Source organism: Homarus americanus, unplaced genomic scaffold, assembly GCF_018991925.1.
Source record: "Homarus americanus isolate GMGI-L3 unplaced genomic scaffold, GMGI_Hamer_2.0 scaffold39675, whole genome shotgun sequence".
NCBI classification, from domain to species: Eukaryota; Metazoa; Arthropoda; class Malacostraca; order Decapoda; family Nephropidae; genus Homarus; species Homarus americanus.
This window is the reverse complement of record NW_024736071.1, coordinates 10,600,562-10,625,301: the sequence shown is the minus strand read 5'-3', so window position 1 is coordinate 10,625,301 and position 24,740 is coordinate 10,600,562. Positions and strand designations below refer to the sequence as shown.

Genomic DNA, 24,740 nt, shown 5'->3' with positions numbered 1-24,740 from the left:
TATCTCCTTCGCATAGGCTTGAAATACTCGCATAGAGAACTTTACATTTCCAAGACCTGTTGCCTTTTCTACCAAATCATCCTATGATTCAATTCCGATTTGGAGCACCTAACAGATTCATGTTTTTCCACGGTTGACGTGATAATGTAGGGCTGTCTCAAGTCAAATTTGTTATTTTACAATGATAGGTAAAATAAGATTTGTGATTAGAAGAGAATGGATGAGGTACAATGGAGAAAAATACAAAAGGAAAAAAACACCCAAACTGCTGGACCTCATCATAACTAACAAGGAGAGGGTATGGTGGCCAAGTTTGAACATCTAGCCCCCATTGGTACCAGTCATCATGTGACATTGTCCTTCATATTTAGAGTAACTGTTACTTGGTTCATGATATCAGCAGGCCAAAGATCAAATATTATAGTGGTGATTATGACAGGATGAGGGAGGAGATTAGGAGTATTCATTGGCCTAGGATGAGGGAGGAGATAGGAATATTCATTGGCCTGACTCGCTGGTAAACAAGAATGTGGATGTTACCCTGAACATCATAGTCGGTAAATTGAACTATTGATTGGTAAACATGTACCCAAATCCAAACCTACTGGCTCCAGGAATACAAGTAGACCAATACACATAAAGTATGCAGCAGCTGACAAAGTTAAAAAGAAATCTCAGAAATTCAAGAGATGGGTCAAGACAGATGATGAGCAGGACACAAGGATGTATGGCTGGTCCAGGAACCAAGCAAAGTCAGAGTGTAGAAGGACTGAAAAAGAGTTTCAGAGGCAGATTCCAAGCAAGGTAAAGTCAAACCCTAAGGCTTTCTACAGTTATGCAAAGTCAAAGTTAAAGACCTATGTTGGCATATTAATATGAGACTTGAAGATGATAGTTACACAGACAGGCATTAAACAAATTCTTTTCCTCACTGTTCACAAGAGATGATATGAACAATCTCCCTGCGCTCTAGGAAAGGCGATTTGACACCGTTGATGTACATTATGTTCTCAGGAGTATATTAGGAACAAATTGTTGAAGCTAAAGGTTCATAACAGCTCTGGCCCTGCTAGTGTGCATCCTAAAGAGCAATGTGCTTGCCAGGCCCCTAAAAATTCTGCTCTGCAGGTGAATGGATGAGGAAAATACCCCAGTTACTGGGAAAATGGCACATGTGAGTCCAATATTGAAACGGGGATATCACCACTCCACAAATAATTATAGGCCGGTGAGCTTGACAAACATAGTGTGGAAAGTACTAGACAATCCCCTCAAAAAAATTTTAAATCTGAACATTTTCAGGGACATATTGAAGCCATATCTACTGGATATTAGGACATATTCATTGATGCTATTGTCTGAATTTTTAAGCTACCCAAAATTTTGGGGGAGCTGCAGCCCCCAGTCCCAAAAGCCCTTGGTCATAATTACATACATAGCATATACAGTGATCCCTCGGTTAACGAACGCCTCGGTTAACGAATTACCTCCCATAAGAATCTTCAATTCGGTTAACGAACAAAAATTCGGTTATCAAAATTTTTACGAAATCATGTCAACGTTTTCGCTTGCTCACCAGCTGGAATATTAGTCCGCTAATAGAGTAATTGGTTCTAGGGCTTAAATTTGTTCCCATGTGAGTAAATATCAAGAAGGTTGTACTATTCAATAATTTTCCAAGTTTCATATTAAAATTTTTAGTCATTTTAACACTTATTTAACATAATTGCAGTACAGAAAACTAGTTTTTGGTGCACCAATCAGCCACTTGACTCACCCAGCAAGGCGTCAGTTTGTATCTCTGGTCAGTGGAGGTAACATCTTGCTCGTGGCTCTCTTGAGCAATTATTGGCCATTCTGAAATTTTTTTACATATTGACAATATATAGTGCAGTGCAGTGTTGATTTAAAGAAATAATCTTGAATTACACCTAGTGAACTTAAAATTTTATGGGTGAAATGACGGCATGAAGCATGGGGTGATTTCTCTTCCACCCTGACTTCCTTCTCTTCTCCCTTCTCCTCCACCCCCACTTCTAATTCTCATCATCATCAACCAAGAGCCTTCTACATACACACCTCAAAGTAAGTGTACTTTACTGCATTTATTTTTACTTTGTATGTAATTTTTGGTGAGCTGGAACCAATTACCCAAAATCCCATTGAAACAATGGTTTCGGTTAATGAAATTTTCGGTTAACGAACGACCTTCTGGAACGAATTGTGTTCGTTAACCGAGAGGGACCACTGTACTGTAATATAGTACAAATAGCTAAAGCAAAAACCACTTCTAACAACGTCTAGTTATTAATTAACTGATGGGAATTGCATACAATTCAAGACACGATGAACACTTTTAACACACACACACACACACACACACACACACACACACACACACACACAAAGGTTCTTGTTTTTACCCTTTAAAGCGCAAAAGTTTGCTGAGCGATAAAGCAAGCCAGATTTGGTCATGTGGCCATCTGCACTGCCACAGAAGATGAGTCACTCTGTCCTTGGCTGCCTTGAACCCAGGAGCACGCCTCTCCTGCTTCTTAATGTACGTTCTACCAGGCATTTTCCTTCAATATAGACCGGATTCATCGGCATTCAACACTTGCTCTGTTCTATAGCCTTTCTCTTTTATTATTTGTTTTAACTTGGCGGGAAATGCATCTGTGGCTGTGTAGTCAGCTGATGCGGCCTCCCCAGTCAGCTTCACTTTATGGAGAGAGAATCTTTACTTAAAATTCTTGAACCAACCTTTACTGGCACTAAACGTTGGTTCAGTCGCTGCACTGACCCCTTTGCTACCTGTTGACTCATAAAAATGTGTATAAAGACGTTTAGCCTTCTCAGGAATTACATTGCTGTCGATCGGAAAATTTTTGCGGTGCTGGTCCTCAATCCAAATGTTCAGTGCTTTCTCCGTTTTCACTATGTTCTTGTCACAAACTTTAGCACTTGCAGGAGCACACGCTTGAACAGAATCACGAATTGCTTGTTCATTCTTCTTTAACCCTTTGGCTGTGGAGGTTACCCTAAACTGAATAAAATGGTGAGTGTGGGAATTGCAGCAAAAGGGTTGATCAAGGTAGGTTTTAAACCTTTGGCTGCGGGAGGTTACCCTAAGCTGAATAAAATCATCTGGCGGAAGCCCAAATAAAATGGTGAGTGCGAGAATTACAGCGAAGGGGTTAAATACCGCACTTCTGATCCACTTTAGGACACTTCCCCGAATCCTGTACCCTTCCAGTTTAATTTTCAGCCTTTCATGGGGTATGCTTTCGAAAGCCTTGGCCAAATCTAGGTATATATTGTTAACATTGCCACCCTGTTCCAGAATTTGGATCCAAACATCCATTACCTTGAGTAAAGGACGAGTTGACGGTCGGAATTTTTTTGTAAGATGGCAGGTCAATGGGTAAAGAAAACGCTTAAATTCACTATGGTACAGTAATGATATTTAAAGTAAATTGGGCCAAAAAGTGTTAAAAATAAAGGTTAAAGTTGCTAAAAATTCACGTGACTGCGAAAAGTTCTGTGATGGGTTGTGACGTCATTGGTTGGGGGCGAGCTGTAATTGTCCAACCTTCTCGGCTGATTGGCTCTGTAAATAAATATTATTAGATAATTAATTGTGCTTTACTGTGAAACATTAATACTATTTTGAATATATAAATACAGTATTACAAAGCACGTAAACTAATTCAATGGATATTAGCATAAACTTCCCAAACATTATTGGCATTTTGTATTTTGGTTTTAGTCATCTGGGAACCATAAGATTCTAACTACGGGATTAAGTACTTTAAACAATAAGACACATTATCCCTACAGGATTTCTGTCGCAAAACATTTTTCGATCGCATAAGAAAATAAAGATCATATGTTAGGTTAGGTTAGGGTATGATGAGTTATATGGTTAGCTTAACATACATCAGTAAGGGGGGGGGGGTAGTAGCTCAAAACTAGTAATTTCCGAGAGAAATGAAGGTCTAAATCGTTCATAACACATCGCAAACCATCGGAAAAAAACATAGACTGCATGTGTAAGTACCAAAACTTAAAATTTACCCAATATAGCCTAACTCGAACCTAAGCTTCCAAATATTCATGTTAGTTAAAGTAAATTTTACCCATTAATTAATATAAATGATATATCCTGGTGGTTCATTCGTGAATCCTCAAAACAATAACAACACTATGTTGTCATGTTTACCTAGCATCAGGCATTCTCAGAACAAAGTCCACACAATGTGATTACTTCTAAACTTGCTCGTATCTCCATCTAGTCCTGATATTCTCTGTAAATGCACTGAAAAAAAGAAAGAAAAAAAGAGAAAGTCTACCTGGTAGACTGAGCTGAGCTGAACATAGGAGTGTTTTATGTCCAAAAGAACATAAGAATGGAGGAAACTGCAGCGGGCCTATTGTCTCATACTGGGCAGCTCCATTTACACCCAACCCTTATCGCTCATATATCCATCCAACCTATGTTTGAAGCTGCTCTTCATGGCACATTTCTTCACTTGCAAAATGTCCATGACTTAGACCATAAAAAAAGAAAAAGCCCTTAAAACTTACTTGAACGTGGCGTTTGGGGTCTGAAGAGGCCATCTGTTCTACTACCTTCGACCGCAGTGATGAGTTTGAAACTAGTGACATCATTGCAAATGGCGGCCTTGTTTCTAGAGAAATAAACTTATCTTGACTATTATAGCAAGACTTTAAACTTTTATTACAATTTATATATAATAAATATAATGGAAGCCCCTTGAAATCGAGGATTGCCAGCCCAAGGGCCACCTAGGCGTGAATTTGTTTTAAGGTTATAAAAGCTGTCGCCAACACAACAACCACACCCTAAGTTAACGAGCTGCATGACCCAGTGTCAAGGAATAGTCCGAGAAGACCTTGCCAACTGCACTGCACTGACTAACCATTACCCCAGAACACGATCCACAAATTGATTAACATCCAGGCTCCCAATTATTGCTGGGTAGAGAGAGAGGCAAATGGTGTAAAGAAACTTGCCCATAGTTTCTCCCTGCCCGAGGATCGAACTCGGGTCCGCTCGCTTGTGAAGCGAGGATGCTACCATTACACCACAGGTCGCCCGAATGTTGAACTGTCTGTCTCCAAACGCAGGAAGATTGTTCCCATCCTGTTTTGTGAACACCGAGTAAAAGTAACTTTTCAACGCCTCCTCCCTGTCCTGGTCAGAATCTGCGTAACTACCATCTTCAAGCCTCAGGTCTGATACTCCTACTCACATTTTTAATTTTGACTTTGCATAGCAGTAAAAAGCTTTTGGGTTTGACTTGATCTTGCTTGCAATCTGCATCTTGAACTCCTTTTCAGTCCTTCTACACTCAGACTTTGCTTGGTTCCTGGATCTGGCATACATCCTCCTATCATACTCATCGTTTGTCCTAACCCACGTTTTGAATGTGAGTTTTCTTAATTTTGTCTACCGCTGCATGGTTCATGTGTAGGGGTTTCCTTGTATTCCTGGAGGCACTGGGTTTGGTCCTGGGTATATATTTATCAATCAAATGGTACACTTTATTGGCTATGATATTCAGTGCATTTTCTGCATTCTTATACCTTAGTGAGTCAGGCCAATGGATACCCCTCATCTCCTCCCTCATCTTGTGGTAATTTCCATTGTAATATTTGAACCTTGGCCTGGTTTTGTCGTGAACCAAGTAATTGTTAAATAGGAAGGACAGCTTTATGTGTGTGACTGGTGCCAATGGGAGCTAGGTGTTCCAGCTTGGCCACCATACCCTCCTTGTTTGTTATGATGAGATTCAGTGGGTTGGGTGTTTGCTGCCCTCTGTAATGAGTCGGGTCTTTAACATGTTGGAACAGAAAATTATCTCGAGTTTTTCGAAAAGAGTAACGGGATTATTTAAGTCATTTTGCGTGGTCTCATTTCTCCAGTCGATGTTGCCATAGTTAAAGTCCCCCATGACAAGGAGGTTGCTAGGATTGAGCACCGTTGCATTGTTTATTGAGGCTCTTAAGGTCCTTGGGTTTAATAAGCTACAGTTTGGGGATCTGTAGATACACCCGACAATAAGGAAGTCTCTCCCCTTTAATTTAATTTTATGCCACTTTGATTCTTCAAAACATCCTCTCACTGTACCCTCACCTGGCTGGCTCTAAGGTCTTGACTAGCATAGATAACCACATTCCTCTTGCAAGTTGCTTGAGAAAGGTTCATAAATGAGTCATATCCGTCTATACTGAACTCGCATTCCTTTGGGTCGATTATCCTGCTCTTGCACAACAGTTCTACAACACTTACTATATTGGGTTGGTGTGCTTTCAGTAGTGTTTCAAACTCTTCTCTCTTATCAAGGAACATGTCAGTATTAGTGTACATGACTTTCAAACCTGAATTTGTTCTTGGTAACGTCCCTAATTTTGGTAGTGACACCAGCCTCCCTTCATTCTCAGCAGCTGCTTCATTTGCTAAATACTTTGTATTTTGTGGGGTGTGGTCAGAGATGTCATTGTTTACGTGGCACTCGCCTCCTCCAGGGTGGGAGGTAGAGCGGGTAGGGGGTATCCTCTGTACCCTGGCTCTGTGCTGTCTCCCTTGCTTCTACTATCCTCCCTCTGTATATAATTCATGCACACCTGTCCCTGTTTCTCATCGACTCCTCCCTCCTCTGCTTGAAGCCATGTAGGAGTTTTTTGTGCTGCCCACCAAAACTTTGCATTAATGGATTATCAATACAACACAGTACTTAGTAATATGAGGCAAATTTTATGTAAAAATTCAAATTTAAATATCTAGGTTTGTTTCCAGGAAAAAAAAAAGATGTATTTCCAGCTATAGATTTAATCCTTTCTACCTTTTTTTAACAGGACATCATTGAGGAGATGTGTAACCTGATTGGTGTGAGGTCCCCACATGAACAGGAGGAATACAGTTTGTACTGTATCGTGGAGGGTGACACCTTCACCATGCCTCTGGCAAGGGAGGAATACATTCTTGATGTTACCACAGAACTACTGAAAAACCAGCAGGTAATTGAACAGTAACGTGAAGTATTGAGATCATTGAACAGTCATCTTTCATTACCGGTACATGATATCAAGAGGTTATTTATAAAAGATTATGATATGAAGTTGTGTTACAGGTGTGTTACATATTGAATGCAAGCATTTACCATACTTGCTGTTGAAATATTTGTAACTTATCTAATATTTACTTTTCCAGAAAAATTTACCCACCTGGGGTGGATAAAAGTTCCTAAACTAAATGCTCTTAAGAAAATCATAAAACAAAAATATATAGACTTGTGCACTGTAACTGAAAATGAAAAAGAAATAATTTTTTTTAATTAATGTTGACTGCAACAAAATGAACTTTGGCACTACAGTATACGTATGCTTATGTAACTAAGATAATTTATCTTTTCAAGTTACCGGGTATGTATTATTGGATTTATCTCCACCTGTGATGGCTTTCAGTATGTTACTATGATTTACTTCCATCTCACAATTCCTTGTTTTCCCCTTTGTTCCAGGAATATATTGACAATACGCAACCCTGTTATTTAACAGTTTGAATTGTATCATAGTTTGAAATAATTTAAGTAAGTTTCCAGTTGCATTCATCTTTCCTCATTGTATGCATAAAGAGCCATTACAGTAGACCCTTGCCATTTACGAAGAATAGGTTCCAAGAAGTGGCGCTAATTGGCAAAACCCCGAATAGCTACTTATACTACCTTAGTGCATTACTGTATACCTATACCAAACAACTGACCAGCTGTGGCAGCACTCATTCCCTCTCTTAACTTATCTAATAATAAAACTTTCTTTGTCAGGGTCATCACTGACTTCTGCCTTTTACATTTCACTCCACTAGCATCACTAGCACTGATACTAGGCAGTCTTTCAAGGTCCATTTCACACAGAAACACTAATGTTTTGAGAGTACAACATGAGATGCTGCATGGGGTGACTTGTTGTGCTGCGGGAAAAAGCTTGCAAGCTAGCCACCATGGCTTACCGTGAAACGCAAACTCGTGAATGGCAAGGGTGTACTGTACTTTTAATTTTCATTTTTATTTGTCATATAGCTGAAATATAAACAAATTATCAGTTTACACTTCTTATATTTGTTCTTGTTCCTTCATCAAAAATTAGTTTGTAAAGTAATGTCTCCGTTAGCCGGAATCGCTTTTAATCGGAACTCTCCGATAGCCGGAATTGAAATTTTCTCAGAAAATTCCGGCTTTGAGAACGATTTTCTGAGGGGCACATTTTCTGGAAAATTTCAAGAAAACTCTGGGGATGGGGGAGTTTTTTCCAGGTTTGAGAGATGATGCAATATGCAATTTCTGAAACTTTCAAGATCATTTTTCCGTTACCTGGAAATTCCGGGGATGAGGGAATTTTTTTCCCCTGCTTTGAGAGTCATCTCGTTACCCGGAAATCTCTCTTTCCAGGAAGTGCTCTGCACCAATTGTTTTGGCTAACGGAGACCATACATGTATATCACCAGGAATATGTACAAAAATAATTAAATCGTCATTAATTCATACATCCACCTTTATCATACCCTTTGCCCATACACAGTGGGAAAGGTATTACTTTCATTAAATGCTTTGACCTGTTGCACACAAGAGATGTGCCTTGTTGCTTTATACATACTGTTCTTTTACCTTTCTCCTGTTGTCAACTGTCTACATTATCTTGCTACTCATTTCAACATGTTAAAGATCCGACTGCAGAGGGAAGCAAACGCCCAAACCGCTGGACCTTGAAATATCTAATGAGGAGGGTATGGTGGCCAATCTGGAACACCTAGCCACCATTGGCACCAGTCACCATGTAATGCTGTCCTTCAGATTTAACTGTTACTTGGTTCAGGATAAAAGCAGGCCAAGGTTAAAATATTACAAGGGCAATTATGACGGGATGATATAAGATATAAGAACGCAGACACTACGCTGAATGTCAAAGCCAATAACGTGAACCAGTTGATTGATAAATATATACTCAAAGACCAAACTTAGTAAGCCAGTGCCTCCAGGAATACAAGGAGACTCTGCAATTCATGACGTGGGTTAGGACAATGATGAGCAGGATAGGAGGTTGTATGCCAGATCCTGGAGACAAGCAAAGTCGAAATGTAGAAGGGCTGAAAAGGAATTCCAGGGGTGGATAGCAAGCAAGGTCAAGTCAAACCCAAAGGCTTCTTACCGCCTTGCAAAATCAAAATTAAAAATGCGAGTAGGCATATTGGATCTGAGGCTTGAAGATGGTAGTTACACAGATTCTGACCAGGACAAGGCAGAGGCACTGAACAAATTCTTCCTCAATGTTCACAAAAGAGGATGTGAACAATCTTCCTACATTTGAGGAAAGACGGTTTGGCACAGCGCTGACCCAACTTGTGTTCTCGGAAGTGGGTACAAGAAATATATTGTCTAAGCTAGAGGTTCATAAGAGTCCCCGGCACTGACGTGGTGTCCAGTGACTAGAAAATGGCTACAGTGAGTCCTATCTTCAAGAAGGGCAATCGTCATTCCATGAATAAATATAGACCAGTGAGTATGACCAGCATAGTGTGTAAGGTGTCAGAGAGTATTATAAGAGATGCCATGATGGACCATCTACTGCGAAACAACCTTGTAAAGGATTGCCAACATGGTTTTGTGCCGGGACACTCCTACTTAACACAATTACTCAAGGTACTGGATGTTTGGACTCAAATTCTGGAACAGGGCAGTAATATCGACAGTATATACCTAGATTTGGCCAAGGTGTACTCCACGAAAGGCTGAGAATTAAACTGGAAGGGTCTGGGATTTGAGGAAATGTCCTAGCATGGTACGAAATCGTCTTCTGTACCCGTGACAAGCGGGGTATCACAAGGCAGTGTACTGGGCCCGTTGTTTGTTTGTTACATAAATGACCTGCCAGAAGCTATGCATTCCTTCATACAAATGTTTGCAGATGATCCCAAATTATTCAGGGAAATTAAGAACCAAACAGACTGTGAGGAGCTACAGAAAGATCTCTGTCAGCTTCAAGAATGGTCGAAAAAATGGCTGCTAAGATTCAATGTCGCAAAGTGTAAGAGGATGCACCTAGGTCATACCAACAGTAAGGAGGTGCATCACATGTCCCAATGGGACGAAGAAACTGCATTAACAGAGACTGAATTGGAAAAGGACCTGGGTGTGTATGTTGACAAATGAACTAAAGTTCTTGGGTCATTGTAAGAAGGCGAGTCAAGCGACTAAACTAATTGGTTATATAAGAAGGTCGTTCAGATATCTAAACAGTCCGTCTCTCATAACGTTCTTCAAGAGTGAAGTGCTTCCTTCTGTGGAGTTCAGTGCTGTCAAACCACCTGGTGCCTGCACTACAGCACTTCAGTTATCCAGAGAGATTAGAACAGTTGCAACTGCCTAGCTTATACTACAGACAGGCAAGGGATGTACCTAATTGAAGTTTATAAACATATAAGAGGGCACTACTCGGCTGAGTGTCCATACCTGGAGCTTGCATGTGCCTGCCCCACAAGTGAACACAGCTCAAGGTTGAAGAAGCTACAAATCCAGAAAAATGTGAGGGCAAACTTTCTGAGTGAGAATTGTGAACTCTTGGAACAACTTGCGAGAGTGTTGCGATTGCACCAAATGTGAGATCTTTCAAGCCTGGATTTGACTAACACTGGAGCAGGTTCATATACCGTACAGTGCATGCCCTGTACTGTAGGTGTCTACAGCGGCTAACGAGTCGATCAGTAATAAAGAGGATAAAAGTAAAAGTAATTAAGTTGCATAACTGCTCTCCGTACAACATTTACTCCTTGTAATTGGTTTTGCTTTAGCCATTATTCCATTATTGTATTGTATTCATATCTCTTGTTACCACCATTAATTCTGTGGAATGTTCTCCACCTTCAGTGGAATGGAATGAAAAAAAAAATGAAGGTAAGCTCTGTGATCAGTCGTCTACCAGAGTTGAAAAATTAAGTAAATATCGAGAAATTTACAGAAATATACATAGAATGTGGTGTAAACATAAAGAAAGTAGAGTAATATTCTTTTCTACAACATGATGCACTAGGACCCAACTCAAAAGCAAGTTTATACATGTAGCTATATCATTAGTCTAGTACAGTAACTAACACCTCTTCTCTACTGAAACAAAAATAAAATCTCAACCTTGCTATTTGCTCATACCATTAATTTTTCTCCATGTGCCTTAGCCTTTTAACTGTTACTATCACCCTAAAAAATACTTTATCTCCTACATCCTACTTAAAATTAAAATACTTATGAAGGTCATTGTTTTCAGGTATTCTATTTAATATTCTGTCGAAGTGTTTGGTACTACCCTCTGCGTTCTGATAACCCCTTATATTATGAGGTGGTGTTCAATCAGATTGCTCCCGACTACCTTGAGGGGCTTCTCTTGGTGACACCAGGAGAACAACTCCAGCAAGAAGTTATTGTGAGTTGTGTTAATAGATTTTCACTTTACTTTGGTTCAGAGTTTCTCCTAATTTATTGAAGTAATTGTTATATCTTACTCTATTATATTTGTAGGATACAGTACTGTGTTGTAGAAAAATATATCTGGGAATTGTGTTTCTTCCCTTATAAATTTTCATGTATTGTACCTGTACTTCTAACAGTCATAATATTTTTGCAGTATGATATTGCCAAAGTTGCTGCTCTTCTTCACCGTGCTGCAGACCTTGAGGATGTGCCCACTATGAAAGAGGTAAAATATTTGTTGCCAAAACCGGCGCTAACTGTGCGGGATGTAAAGCCTCCACAGTGGGTCAACATGGTTAAGTCCGCTTGGCCAGAAGTCTCTGCCCTCACTAGCTTACAAGCCAAGGCACAAGTTCTAGGTACGTTGATGGAACATATTTATGTAACATATGTAAAGTCTCTTTATATATTAAAGCATGATGTTCCTTTTTTTATATGAAGTTGATTATCATACACAAAAGTTATTGAAGAATGATTGATGACGAAGTTAATATTTGCTTTTTCATTTTCCCCACTAGAAATCCTCCAAACTTGGCCACTATTTGGGTCTTCCTTCTTTGCCATTAAGAGAGTAATGGAGCCGAAGGAGAGAACGGACCATATTCTTGCTCTGAACAAAAATGGAGTTCATTTCCTTGATCTCCTTACTCATGTAAGTGATTTTTTATCTTAAACTTTTTTGTAAATGGTAAGAGAGAGCTCTCATGTTAATGATTCAGACCATCCCTAGATATAAATTACCATGCTGTGCCCCAAAAGGTGTTTGTGATGCATTGGAATGACATTGTGTGTCTTTCCACACTCGCCAAAAATGTAATACATGTACAGTACTATATTATATCTCGGCCATATCTGCACCATTTCAAACTAAATGTCATGGATGAACTACTGGTAATTTGGGTGTACTGTAGGGTCTCATTTTGTGGGTATATCGTACTGGTAGCACAAATCTGTGCAAGCAATGCCCTTTCCTCAAGAAAGACTTTAGATAACCAACTTAACCTTCCAAAAATTACACATAATGTCACATAAACTGCATCTATATTATTAAATAAATATTTTAAGAAAGCCCAAGAAGTTAATATGCTATACTCCACCGTCTCCACCGAATAGTGGAGGTGTGGAAGCTCTGGGAGAAGGGGGTCCGAGGCAGAGGGTGAAGGCTAGTCAGAATTAAAGCCTTCAAAATCAACTGCAGACACTTGTAAAGTGATTTAAGCTTCATCACCGATCTCCAGAGAGGCAGGTTCATCATCACTGGATTCTCCTTGATTTGTTGAAGCATAAAATAGGTGGTGATTAAAGCTTGCCGGTGACGTTTAAGCTCCTGATAATGTTGCCTGTAGGGTTTTACCAAACTGTTTAACTGTGCACTGAGTTTGTCACTCTGTTGCAGGCTGGGCACAGCAGTCATAAAAGCATCCTTGAGTTATTCAACATTGCTGAGAACTTAGGTCACCTGCTGTTAAATCATGCCTCCCTCGGTCTGCTCTGATACCACCGCACTATCAACATTGATTTACCTTGTTGTTTTATTTGAAGTCAAATTATATATCGTATTTTGTTCTATTATTTAATACTGTGTAGGCTCTCATATTTGGACACCTATTTAGACTGTAAAAACCTCACAAATTCAAATCGTCAAAATTTAAATACAGCTAGACCCTGACTTACGACTGCTTCGACTTATGACCGTCGGGACTTACGACCGCCGCAGTTGTGACCATTTTTTTTTCTTTTTTCTTCTTCTTCTTCTTCTTCTTCTTCAAATGACACACGCATTTTCTGTACCGAAACGTTTCCAGTTAATGTAGTCTCCATGCATAATTAGAAAATTATGGGGGCCCCATGTGCATTCAGCTGACTACATTAAAGGTAAGTGCTGTCACACTGTATCCATTCCTCATTATTTATTACTTTCACTGTACTGTATCCATTCATCATTATCTATTACTTTTACTGTACTGTATTTCATTGTAGATTTTTTTTTTTTTTTTTTTTTTTTTGTTTCTGTCAAACTTATGACCATTCGGACTTACGACCTGGATTTGGGTCCCTAACCCCGTCGTAAGTCGGGGTCTAGCTGTACAACTTCCTATGGAGAAAATTAATTTGAGTCTGGTACTTTTGATGTGTGGCTAAATTTTGCCTTATTTTCCCTACTTTTTTGGCAAATTACTACCTGTAATAAAGCAACATCCTAATAAACCAACGAAAATAACACAGATAAAGTTAAATAAAAACTAAAAACAACACAGAAAAAGTTTATTAAAAAAAAAAAAAAAATTGCTTTGTCAACCAAACTATATTTTGCACGTTTCTTGCCAACGCTGTACTCCCTTTTTTGCCTTTGGCAGTTCTGGGTGCTTAGGAGGGTTCCCGTTCACAGCAGGTTGTCCCACACCACCTACTGGTTCAACACTTGCCATATCAAATGCACGAAATGAGCGTCTGAACACGAAATCACCAAGAGATAAAGTTCTGGCTGTCTCAGTGCGTGGGCAGGAAGGAACTAATGGCGCTGCTAGCGCCACAAACAATTAAGATAATTTGCAGGAATGAAAATGGCTTGTGACACCAGTGAAGGCCTGGTAGTGAATGAACAAAGTTCTAGACACTCAAGTGTGAAAAAACAAAAATTCCTGCGCTTAGAGACCAGCAGACAACCTTTCGCAATTCCTTAATAGATGGCGCTGCCGCACCGCTGCCATTAGTAAACCAACTGCACAGCAGCAAGGGTTGTGTAGCTGCAGCAGTTTATCTTTTATTTTTTACCTACTGAGTAAGTAAATAATCGCATTTTTCGCAGTATATCAACAATATTAGTTAAATCAATTGTTTTATAGTATAGAGAATACTCTGTACTGTACTTGTAATTGCTAAGTACAGTAGGCTCTCGCCAATAACGTTTAATAGGTGCCTGAAAAACGCTGTTATTAGCGAAAACGTTATTTGTGTGACATTAAAATACATGTAAAGCCGGTTTTTTCTAAAAACCAATTTTTGTGATATAGCTCGAATGCGACGTCAGCAAATGCTACCTAGGTATGTTTATTCCTAGCCAATTCGCCAGGCCAACATACAGGCAATTAAAACATCTAATAATTACTTAATAAGTAATATTAGGAGGACACGTCACTACTTGGCATACAGTGATCCCTCGGTTAACGAACGCCTCGGTTAATGAAATTTCGGTTAACGAACTGCCTTCCATAAGAATCTTCTATTCGGTTAACGAACAAAAATTCGGTTAACGAATTTCTTACGAATCGACCTCAACATGTTTTCGCTTGCACTGGCCGGGCAACCAGCTTTAGTATCAGTCCGCCAATACATTAATCGGTTCTAGGGCTTAAATTCCTTACTATTTTAGTAAATATCAAGAAGTTTATACTATTCAATAATTTTAAAAGTTTAATATTCAATTTTTTAGTCATTTTAACAATTATTGAACATAATTGAAGGTAAAGTGACTAGCAAACAGGCGTTAGTCTCTCTGTTTTCACTGGAGGTAACATCTTGCTTGAGACTCTCTTCAACTAAACACTTTTTTTCTGTGTTTCCAAGCAAATTATTGGTCATTTTGAAATATATTTTACATATTGACAATATATAATGCAGTGCAGTGTTGATTTAGAGAAAATAATCTTGAAATACACCAAGAGAACTAAAATTTTATGGGTGAAATGGTGCCATGGGGTGACTTCTCTTCCACCCCAATGCCTTCTCTTCTTCCTTCTCCTCCACTCCCATTCTAATTCCCATCATCATCATCATCCAGGAGCCTTCTACATACACACCTCAAAGTAAGTGAACTTTCCTACCAGTTTTGTTGAATTTAGGAAATTTTCGGTGAGCTGGAACCAATTACCCAAAAACCCATTGAAACAATGGTTTCGGTTAACGAACAACCTGCTGGAACGGATTGAGTTCATTAACCGAAGGACCACTGTACATGTAAAAAGGGTTTTTTGGTGCTGCCGCCCCAAGAATTTCACCCATTTTTTCCCCTTTGAAGCCCTGCCTAACACTTTTTGTTAGAAATAAAAAGATTTGTTATTCTATCATCAGAATAAAGAATTTGAGTAATATAACACTTAGCTTGGGGGAGTTTTTGAGGTGCTTGGTGTGATGATTGTTACGAGGCTGGGGCATGGAGGCTACTGCGTCAAACCTCCGCCCACATCCCCAGCCCCATCTCCGTCCCCGTCCCCACGCTGGCCTCTTGCACCCGGTTCGCCCACTTCCGCTAACACTTCATGAAACCCCGCAAAGTCAAAATCTTCAGGCATTTCCCCAATGTCATCAATGTTTTCATCAACTTCAACCTCTCTCTGTTGGTCTTCTTTGGCTGGCCGGCATTGTGAAAGAAAGCGAGTGATGAGTGACTGCTGCCGGGCATTCACTCGCTCGTTGTACTGCTTCTGGTATTTTCTTGAAGTAGATTCTAAAACTCCAATCACTTGCTCCCTTTCACCTGATTCACTCTCAATGTCTTGGATCATCTCTTGAAGGCTGGTACAGACACCCAATAAGAGTGACAGCTTCTGTGTTGTCACTTTCCTCTGCTCAGTCTCCTCTGCATCACTCACTGCATCACCACTCTCACCACCACCTTCATCCTCCAGGAGATCCTCGACGTCAAATGTGTTCCCATCTTGCATCGGTTCTTCTAAATCTTCCCGAGTCACTTCTTGAAATCCTGGGGCTGGAGGACTGCGGACAGTTTCCAACACTTGGTTCATTAACTCTGTTGGCTGCTGTCTCTTCGTCTCGTCAGACTTGAGTTATGGCAGGAGTGCCGACCAGGCATGCCTAACGGTTGCTTTTGTAGTATTTCCCTCAGGTTTTTACAAAGATATTGACTGCCTGGCGAATGTTATAATTTTTCCAGAAGGCAGTAACAGTCATTGTGGAGGTTGAAGGTACGCCAGGTGGAGCAGGGGTGGCGGGGGTTGCAAGTGAGTCGGGTGGAGGAGTGGAGGCGGAGGCTGTGGGTGAGCCAGGCGGAGCAGCAGAGGCGGAGGGTGTGAGTGAGCCAGGCAGAGCAGCGGATGCGGAGGGTGTGAGTGAGCCAGGTGGAGCAGCGGAGGCGGCGAGGGGAGCACCCTCCTCCTCCTCCTTGCTACTGCTCACAGTTTCAGCAATTTCCTTCACTTCTTCTTGCTTATCAGTTTCCTTCCTCATCTTGTCATGGACATATTTGTAGTACAGCAACTTTACATTCGCTATGACTTCATGGTCTAGTGGCTGTATTTTGGAGGTTGTATATGGTGGTAGAAACACAACCTCAACGCTAGGGTGACGTCCTACTAGAAATCGTGCATGACTGGGGGCATTGTCTAGAAAGAGCACCACTTTGAAGGCTACATTCTTCTTCCGGCAGTATTCTTTGGCATCCTTAACAAAACAATCATCAAACCACTTCTTTGATAACTCTGTGGACATGTAGCCTTTATTTGTCTTTTCCCAGTAGACATTCAGTTTGGACATATCACATCCCTTGTAAGCTCTTGGTCTTTTATATTTGTAGTTAAGACCTCACATGATGTGATTTAGTCTAATATGTCAGGTGAGTCTTGTAGTTATCAAATAAATGCTGAATCTTCTCTTAACATAGTTGTATTCTTACAGGAGACCTTGACCAGGTACAGCCTGGCTGAGGTGATGAGTACAAGGAAAGTCAAGAGTGAGGATGAACTCTACCTAGACATGAAATGTGGCAACCTGATGCAACAGCGCATCACCCGCATACAGACAGACCAAGCTCATGAAATTTCCCGTCTCATCCGCCAGTACATCACCATCGAACAGCGTGTAACTGGACACACTCAAGGAGACAACCCTAAAGATGTGACTCTCTCTAGATGAGCTTCAGTAAAAATATATAATTATTGCCAATTAAAATGAATTTTTTAAGTTTTAATACTTAGCCCCAAACTGGAGACTCAGACTGTGTATTACAATAATACTGTATTGAGTTCGTTGACTAACATCATAAAATTACAACTTCACAAACTTTGTAAGGATGAATAGTTATAATAATCAAAACAAGGAGGTAATTTCAATTAATTTGACAAGAGGTTGTGATACTTTTTGCAAGATATTATGTGAACCTATAGTGCCACGTCTTCAAGAATTGATATGTGATATTTACAAAAGATTTTCCGAATGTTAACAGCAAGTGACACTTAAGAAACTGGAGTGTCCAACAGTGTTTGGAAAGAGCACCTGTTGGCACTACTTGAGAAGTTTTATCATATATTATTGTTCACTGTTTATATTTTGTCAACAATTCTTGCTCTTGCCTCCCTTATTTGCACAGAGGAAAACATGACTTCAGTATTCTACATTGTTAGCATGGGATTTTATGCATCACTGTGATGCCAGGAGGTGCATATGTAACATGTTCATATCTAATGAAAAAAAAAGATGTTTGCCTGATCTATTGATCAAAAGTGCAAAGAGTTAATTTTGATATATGATAAACTGATGTATAAATGTGTTGTGTGAGAAAATATGTGTCAGTGCATTGAATGATGGAATGTATCAAAATAAGGACTGATGCCATATAACCTCTAAATTATAAGTTTTTACCTGTATGTAAAGATTCTTATTACAATTATTAAATGTATGTGATGAGCATCAGGATATTACTTGTCAAGGAGTCATTATTCTCAATTGTACTTGAATTTGTATGCTGTCATATTCTAATTTTACTGAAGTTTAGGTTATGATGACTGAGGCTAATGTAACAATGTAATAACAGAAGTGCAAAGTTATTTAAAAAATTTATGAACATTATATGAAAATAACCATGCAGAGTATGTTTACACAGTGGAATGGAATAAGTGTATATACATGAAGAATATTTATTAAGTTGACTATGTGCATGACCAAAATTACCTTTACGATGTAAAGATTGTAACAAAAAACGTGATATATATATATATATATATATATATATATATATATATATATATATATATATATATATATATATATATATATATATATATATATATATATATATATATATATATATATATATATATATGTATATATGTATATATATATATATATATATATATATATATATATATATATATATATATATATATATATATATATATATATATGTATGTATATAATAATATATGTATATGTATATATATATATGTATATATATATATATATATATATATATATATATATATATATATATATATATATATATATATATATATATATATATATATATATATATATATATATATATATATATATATATATATATATATATATATTAGTTCTTTAGATTGCCAGCTTTTCTCATGCACTGCTCAAGTATGTGATTTATGTACATGTTCACTTGTTATATTGTTACTACATTTTACTAACTGATATTTTTTTATTTTCTTACACTTGTGCAGTACTTAGACTGTAAAGCTTTCTGTAACAAGAGTATAATAAACATTCCTTATTTTATTTTGGTGTCATAAACAAAAGTCCCTTGACAAATCCAAAACATTGAGGGTAGTACAGTGTCCGCATTCTTGTTTACGAGCAAGGCACGCCAGTGAATAACACTCATCTCCTCCCTCATCCTGTCATAATTTTCATTGTAATATTTGAACCTTGACCCGCCTATGGCCAAGTTGCACAACCACAGGCAACATAAGACACACCCAAAAAAAGCTAATTAATTATTTTTTTTAATCCCATTTTCTGATACAAAAATATCCTTTTTTTATATAAAAAATTCTGTTTTAGAAGATAAAATTTCCATTTTTGAAGATGAAATTCTCATTTCCTTTGATAATTTGTTTTCTTTGACAAAATTAAATTTTTTTATGATACAAATTTCTGTTTTATTTTATAAATATCATTTTCTTGTGAAAAAAATTTGTTTTCTATGATAAAATTCCTATATTCTTTTAGCCTGGCAAGTTAATGCTAGGCATTTACATACCTAGGTATAAAGCTAGATGTCGCATTCTGGACAACTGTAATATATATATATATATATATATATATATATATATATATATATATATATATATATATATATATATATATATATATATATATATATATATATATATATCTATATCTATATCTATATCTATATCTATATCTATATCTATATCTATATCTTGATAAAATCACACAGGAAAAGGGAAACAACGGAGCACCTTAGCTTTCGTCTTTATTCAAGACATCTTCAGAAGATGTCTTGAATAAAGACAAAAGCTAAGGTGCTCCGTTGTTTCCCTTTTCCCCGTGTGATTTTATCAAGATTTATCTTATCCACGTTTTCATTGTGGATCTACATACATGAGATATATATATATATACAGTAATACCTCGCTTTACGCGGTCAATTGAACCCACAGAGGCCTGCGTAAAGCAGGAAACGCATAAAGTGAACAACAGAACATATGGGACATAATACCTACATTGTAGTAAAAATAACTTCTTAATTTTATGATGGTATGCACACAATTAATAATTAAGAGAAATATCAATAATATTAGGTTTTTTAACACTTACATTAGTAGGAAAGATGGCTGGGCACACTGGGATGGGGGGTTGGTTCCGAGGCAGAGAGCAGATTATTAGCCCTCACCTGTATCAATTGTATCACTATCCACCACAGAGGCTTGCAGGGCCTCTTTGTCAAACCCCCCAAAGTTCATATAAGTCCATATCTTCACTATCACTGACATGGTCTGGCTGTGGCGGGTGAAGAACTTGGTAATGTTTTGATGACTGGGCGACCTTGTGTGCACCCTGCCCGCGCCGCTTCCCGCATATATGAGTAGATGTACCGCGTAAAGTGAACATTCCGGTTCTGGCAGGCTACCGTGTAAAGCGGGGTATTACTGTGTGTGTGTGTGTGTGTGTGTGTGTGTATATATATATATATATACACATATATATATATATATATATATATACACATATATATATATATATATATATATATATATATATATATATATATACACATATATATATATATATATATATATATATATATATATATATATATATATATATACAGTGACCCCTCGTTTAACGAACACCTCGGTTAACGTAATTTCGATTAACGAACTGCCTTCCATAAGGATCTTCAATTCGGTTAACGAAAAAAAATTCGCTTAACGAACTTCTTACGAACCGACCTCAACATGTTTTCGCTTGCACTGACAGGGCAACCAGCTTTAGTATCAGTCCGCCAATACATTAATCGGTTCTAGGGCTTAAATTCCTTACTATTTTTGTAAATATCAAGAAGTTTATACTATTCAATAATTTTAAAAGTTTAATATTCAATTTTTTAGTCATTTTAACAATTATTGAACAAAATTGAAGGTAAAGTGACTAGTTTAATGCGCGGCATCCAGCCTCTTTACACAGCAAACAGGCGTCAGTCTCTCTCTGTTTTCACTGGAGGTAACATCTTGCTTGAGACTCTCTTCAACTAAACGCTTTTTTTCTGTGTTTCCAAGCAAATTATTGGTCATTTTGAAATATATTTTATATATTGACAATATATAATGCAGTGCAGCGTTGATTTAAAGAAAATAATCTTGAATTAAACCAGAGAGCTAAAATTTTATGGGTGAAATGGCACCATGGGGTGACTTCTCTTCCACCCCAATGCCTTCTCTTCTTCCTTCTCCTCCACCCCCATTCTAAATCCCATCATCATCATCATCATCCAGGAGCCTTCTACATACACACCTCAAAGTAAGTGAACTTTTCTACCATTTTTGTTGAATTTAGGAAATTTTCGGTGAGCTGGAACCAATTACCCAAAAACCCATTGAAACAATGGTTTCGGTTAACGAACGTTTCGGTTAACGAACGACCTTCTGGAACGGATTGAGTTCGTTAACCGAGGGGCCACTGTATATATATATATATATATATACACATATATATATATATATACACATATATATATATATATATATATACACATATATATATATATATATATATATATATATATATATATATATATATATATATATATATATATATATATATATATATATATATATATATATATATATATATATATATATATATATATAATATGCATGCGTGTGCATTCTATTTTTTAAATATAATGTTAATAAGATTATTGAAACGATTAAAAAATAATTTGACCTTGATTTTTCAGAATTTACAGCATAAATGGATAATTGAGTGAGGCCATTATTTTGTTCCCTTGAAAATTTAGATATGTATGGCCTGATACAGCTAGTTATGACTGTGATACTAAAGCAGGAATTAACACTTATGCCCTGTGACTACCATATATAGTTTCACATGAACTCAGCGGGTTTGTGAAAAAATTTATTGACTTAAACTTTTATCCTCTTTACCACTGATCAGCTCGTTAGCTTCTTGGGCAATCGGTCACGTCTGTTACTCACTGTTGGCAATTACTGGGCATGCACCGGCTCCTGCTAAAGTCACTTTTTATTTCAACAGGATCACCAATACAAGGGCGATAAAATCAATTAGTGGGATAGAGTTTACTGATTTGACATGTTGTGAATCTGGGATGTGGCAATGACAGAGCCTCTGGTTGATGTCATAGAAGCAAAACAGGTAAGATTTTGCTGTTACCAGTAATTAAATGAATAAACATGTCTTATTTTTTTTATAATGTTGTATCAAAAACCAGTCCTGTACTTATCAAAAATTTATTTTGCTGTCTTGGGTGGTAAAAAACTCTTGCCTCGTGAAGGAAGTGGACCTATGCACTGTGAAGAAAGAAGATCTGGCCTTCAGTACTCCATTCCACCTTCAGGTAAAGTTAAGTAGCTCAATTAAGCATGCATATTAATTACTAATAGATGACGTTGGGAATTAAAATGAAATAGGCCAGAAAAGTAAGTTTTGCTTCTTTATGCAAATTTATACCAATAATAGCTATGCAGTATGCACTGACTCATACCTCAGACCTTTACACCATTTATAAAGCTCATTCAATGATATTGAATCTCAGTTTACATATTCTAAAGTCAACTTTCTCAGAAGGAAGGTAATGGAGATGGTGGCATTTGTTTAGGTGCTGAAAGAGATGGGGTAGACAGAATATATTGTTACCATTCTGATGAACTCATGGGTTAATGCTTTCTTACAGAATTAAAAGATTGAAAAAACTGATTGCAAGGAGAGCCATGTCACTCACAGCCACAAAAACAGTTTTAGGAACATCATGACATGGCTTAACAAATAGTTCTCAATTGCTTGGCTTTTAAGTACCTTGTACTGTAGTATTATTAGTTTTTGCATTTCTTTTTTGAAATATTTGTTACCAATGTTTTGAGTTTTTAGATACATTTTTGGAAAAAATGTGAATTGCTTTATATACAGTATACATATAAGTAATATCTCATTTAGCCAGAATTCCTATTAACCGAAACACACTGATAGCCAGAAATGTGGGTTGCATTGTAAGTTTTGTCAACATGACATGTAATTTATTTTTATTTTTTGTACGGTTTGGAAAATTATGGAGGTTTTGCTGTAGATATTTTGGGCTTTGTGATGGGGGAACACCATCTATTATAGTACAGTAGTAAGAGTGAAAGGTAGCAAATTTTGGGCTAGTGGATATGTTTGCTCATGGTTCCTGTCATCTTACATTATATGGGAGGACTATAATTAAGCTATCACATACATCCATTTTTTAAACATTCAGTGCAGCAATTTCAAAGAGGAATCCTGAATGTTGGGTTACTAGTAATGACAAATGAATTTGTCAAATTCAAATAACAGCTTTGATGAATCCATTTCTCGGGTCACTTTAAACTAACCTGATGTTCGGGATTCCTCTTCAGACTTACTGCCCCGGATGTTTAAAAGAATGGGCTACAATTTAATTATGACATATTTGAAACTTTTATGCATTAACACTCCCCACTAAATGCCAATATCATATTAACATAGCTAGGTGCAGCACAATCATATAGTTGTCAATATGTCCAATGCCTGGCTTATTTTGAATTCCCCAATTTTCCCTCAGCATGTAGTCCATAAATGCTTTTCTTATACTGTACTCTAATTCACAGGTACGAAGGAATGACTATGTACACGCTCTCATCACATACCTCAATATCAAATTCACTAAATGTCACAAGAGGACAGGTTTCTCAACAGGTGAATAATACATTCAACAGTTTTTATTTATGAGTTCCTTTAGAGGTAATCTTCTTTACTATAGGAATGAACTTTCCTAATAGTAGTAGAAGTGAAAGAGGAATAGGGCAAAGATGTAGCTGAAAAACTTTGATTTTTTTTCTTTGGTGTTGATTGAGCAACTCCATATAGCCAGCAAGTGTAAGGGGTTAAATCCCCTGGCTTCAGGGTTCCATTTTTTGTGTCTGGGATATGAAAATGGATGAATTTAAAGTTAGATATTCTTGCGTCTTCATACTGGACTCCTGAAAGATTAGTGTTGGAGTAAAGCTGAGGAGTTTGCTGCCAAATAAAAATGTAAATGCTCATACAATTCATTCGTCTGCTAGTGTCGGCTCTAAAATTTCAAATGACAGGAATAAGCCTTAAGCTCCTGTCATGCTGCTACATTTGACTTTAGGCAGCTAGAAAGGAAAGGTCATTTTATAGCAATTTTGCGAGTAATGATGTGTGGATGCCAAGCTGTCAAATGTATAGAGATGTCAACACCTACTGCAAGGGTTTCTCCCTGCAGTCTTTTGATTGATTTAAATAGATGTGTGAGGAATGATAGAAGTTCAGTTGCAGAGTGTACAGCCATTCATTGAACAAATTGCCATTTTTTGAGGTGTTTGAGAATATTTTACTATTGTTAATCATTAAAAGTCCTAGCTGTCAATAAGTTGGGAAATTAGACGAGTTACTCAAAATGGATAAACAAATTAATCTAACCTACCCATTAGACCAATCAATCCAACTACATTTATCTAGAGACAGGAGGCCGTGTAATATCTGAGTCGGACCAATCAGCACTTTTTTTTTTTTACCAACCATGGCTGTGCTATCTTTGATTTAGTTCTAAGCTCAATGTCATAAAAAGATGCCCAAAGACTGGCTCCACTTTGGTTTTCTTATTTGCTACAAAAAGCTAAGTGTAGAGTCTCTTTTGTACCATCAGGTATTGTTAGCAGGAACTACTGCAGTTCTTGGTAT

General features: G+C 37.6%; 1 protein-coding gene across 2 annotated transcripts in view; it reads left to right on the top strand.

Moving 5' to 3' along the window:
* LOC121871787 overlaps nt 1–18,480 on the top strand; it is a 104,807-nt gene extending 86,327 nt beyond the window's left edge. For both annotated transcript variants that reach the window (XM_042374269.1, XM_042374268.1), the window contains 5 exons: nt 6,883–7,044; nt 11,341–11,496; nt 11,698–11,902; nt 12,062–12,195; nt 17,178–18,480. In XM_042374269.1, coding sequence (XP_042230203.1) covers nt 6,883–7,044; nt 11,341–11,496; nt 11,698–11,902; nt 12,062–12,195; nt 17,178–17,414 — 894 coding nt within the window. In that variant the 3' untranslated portion in view covers nt 17,415–18,480. The remainder of the gene's footprint in view (nt 1–6,882; nt 7,045–11,340; nt 11,497–11,697; nt 11,903–12,061; nt 12,196–17,177) is intronic.
* The last annotated feature ends 6,260 nt before the right edge of the window (nt 18,481–24,740 follow it).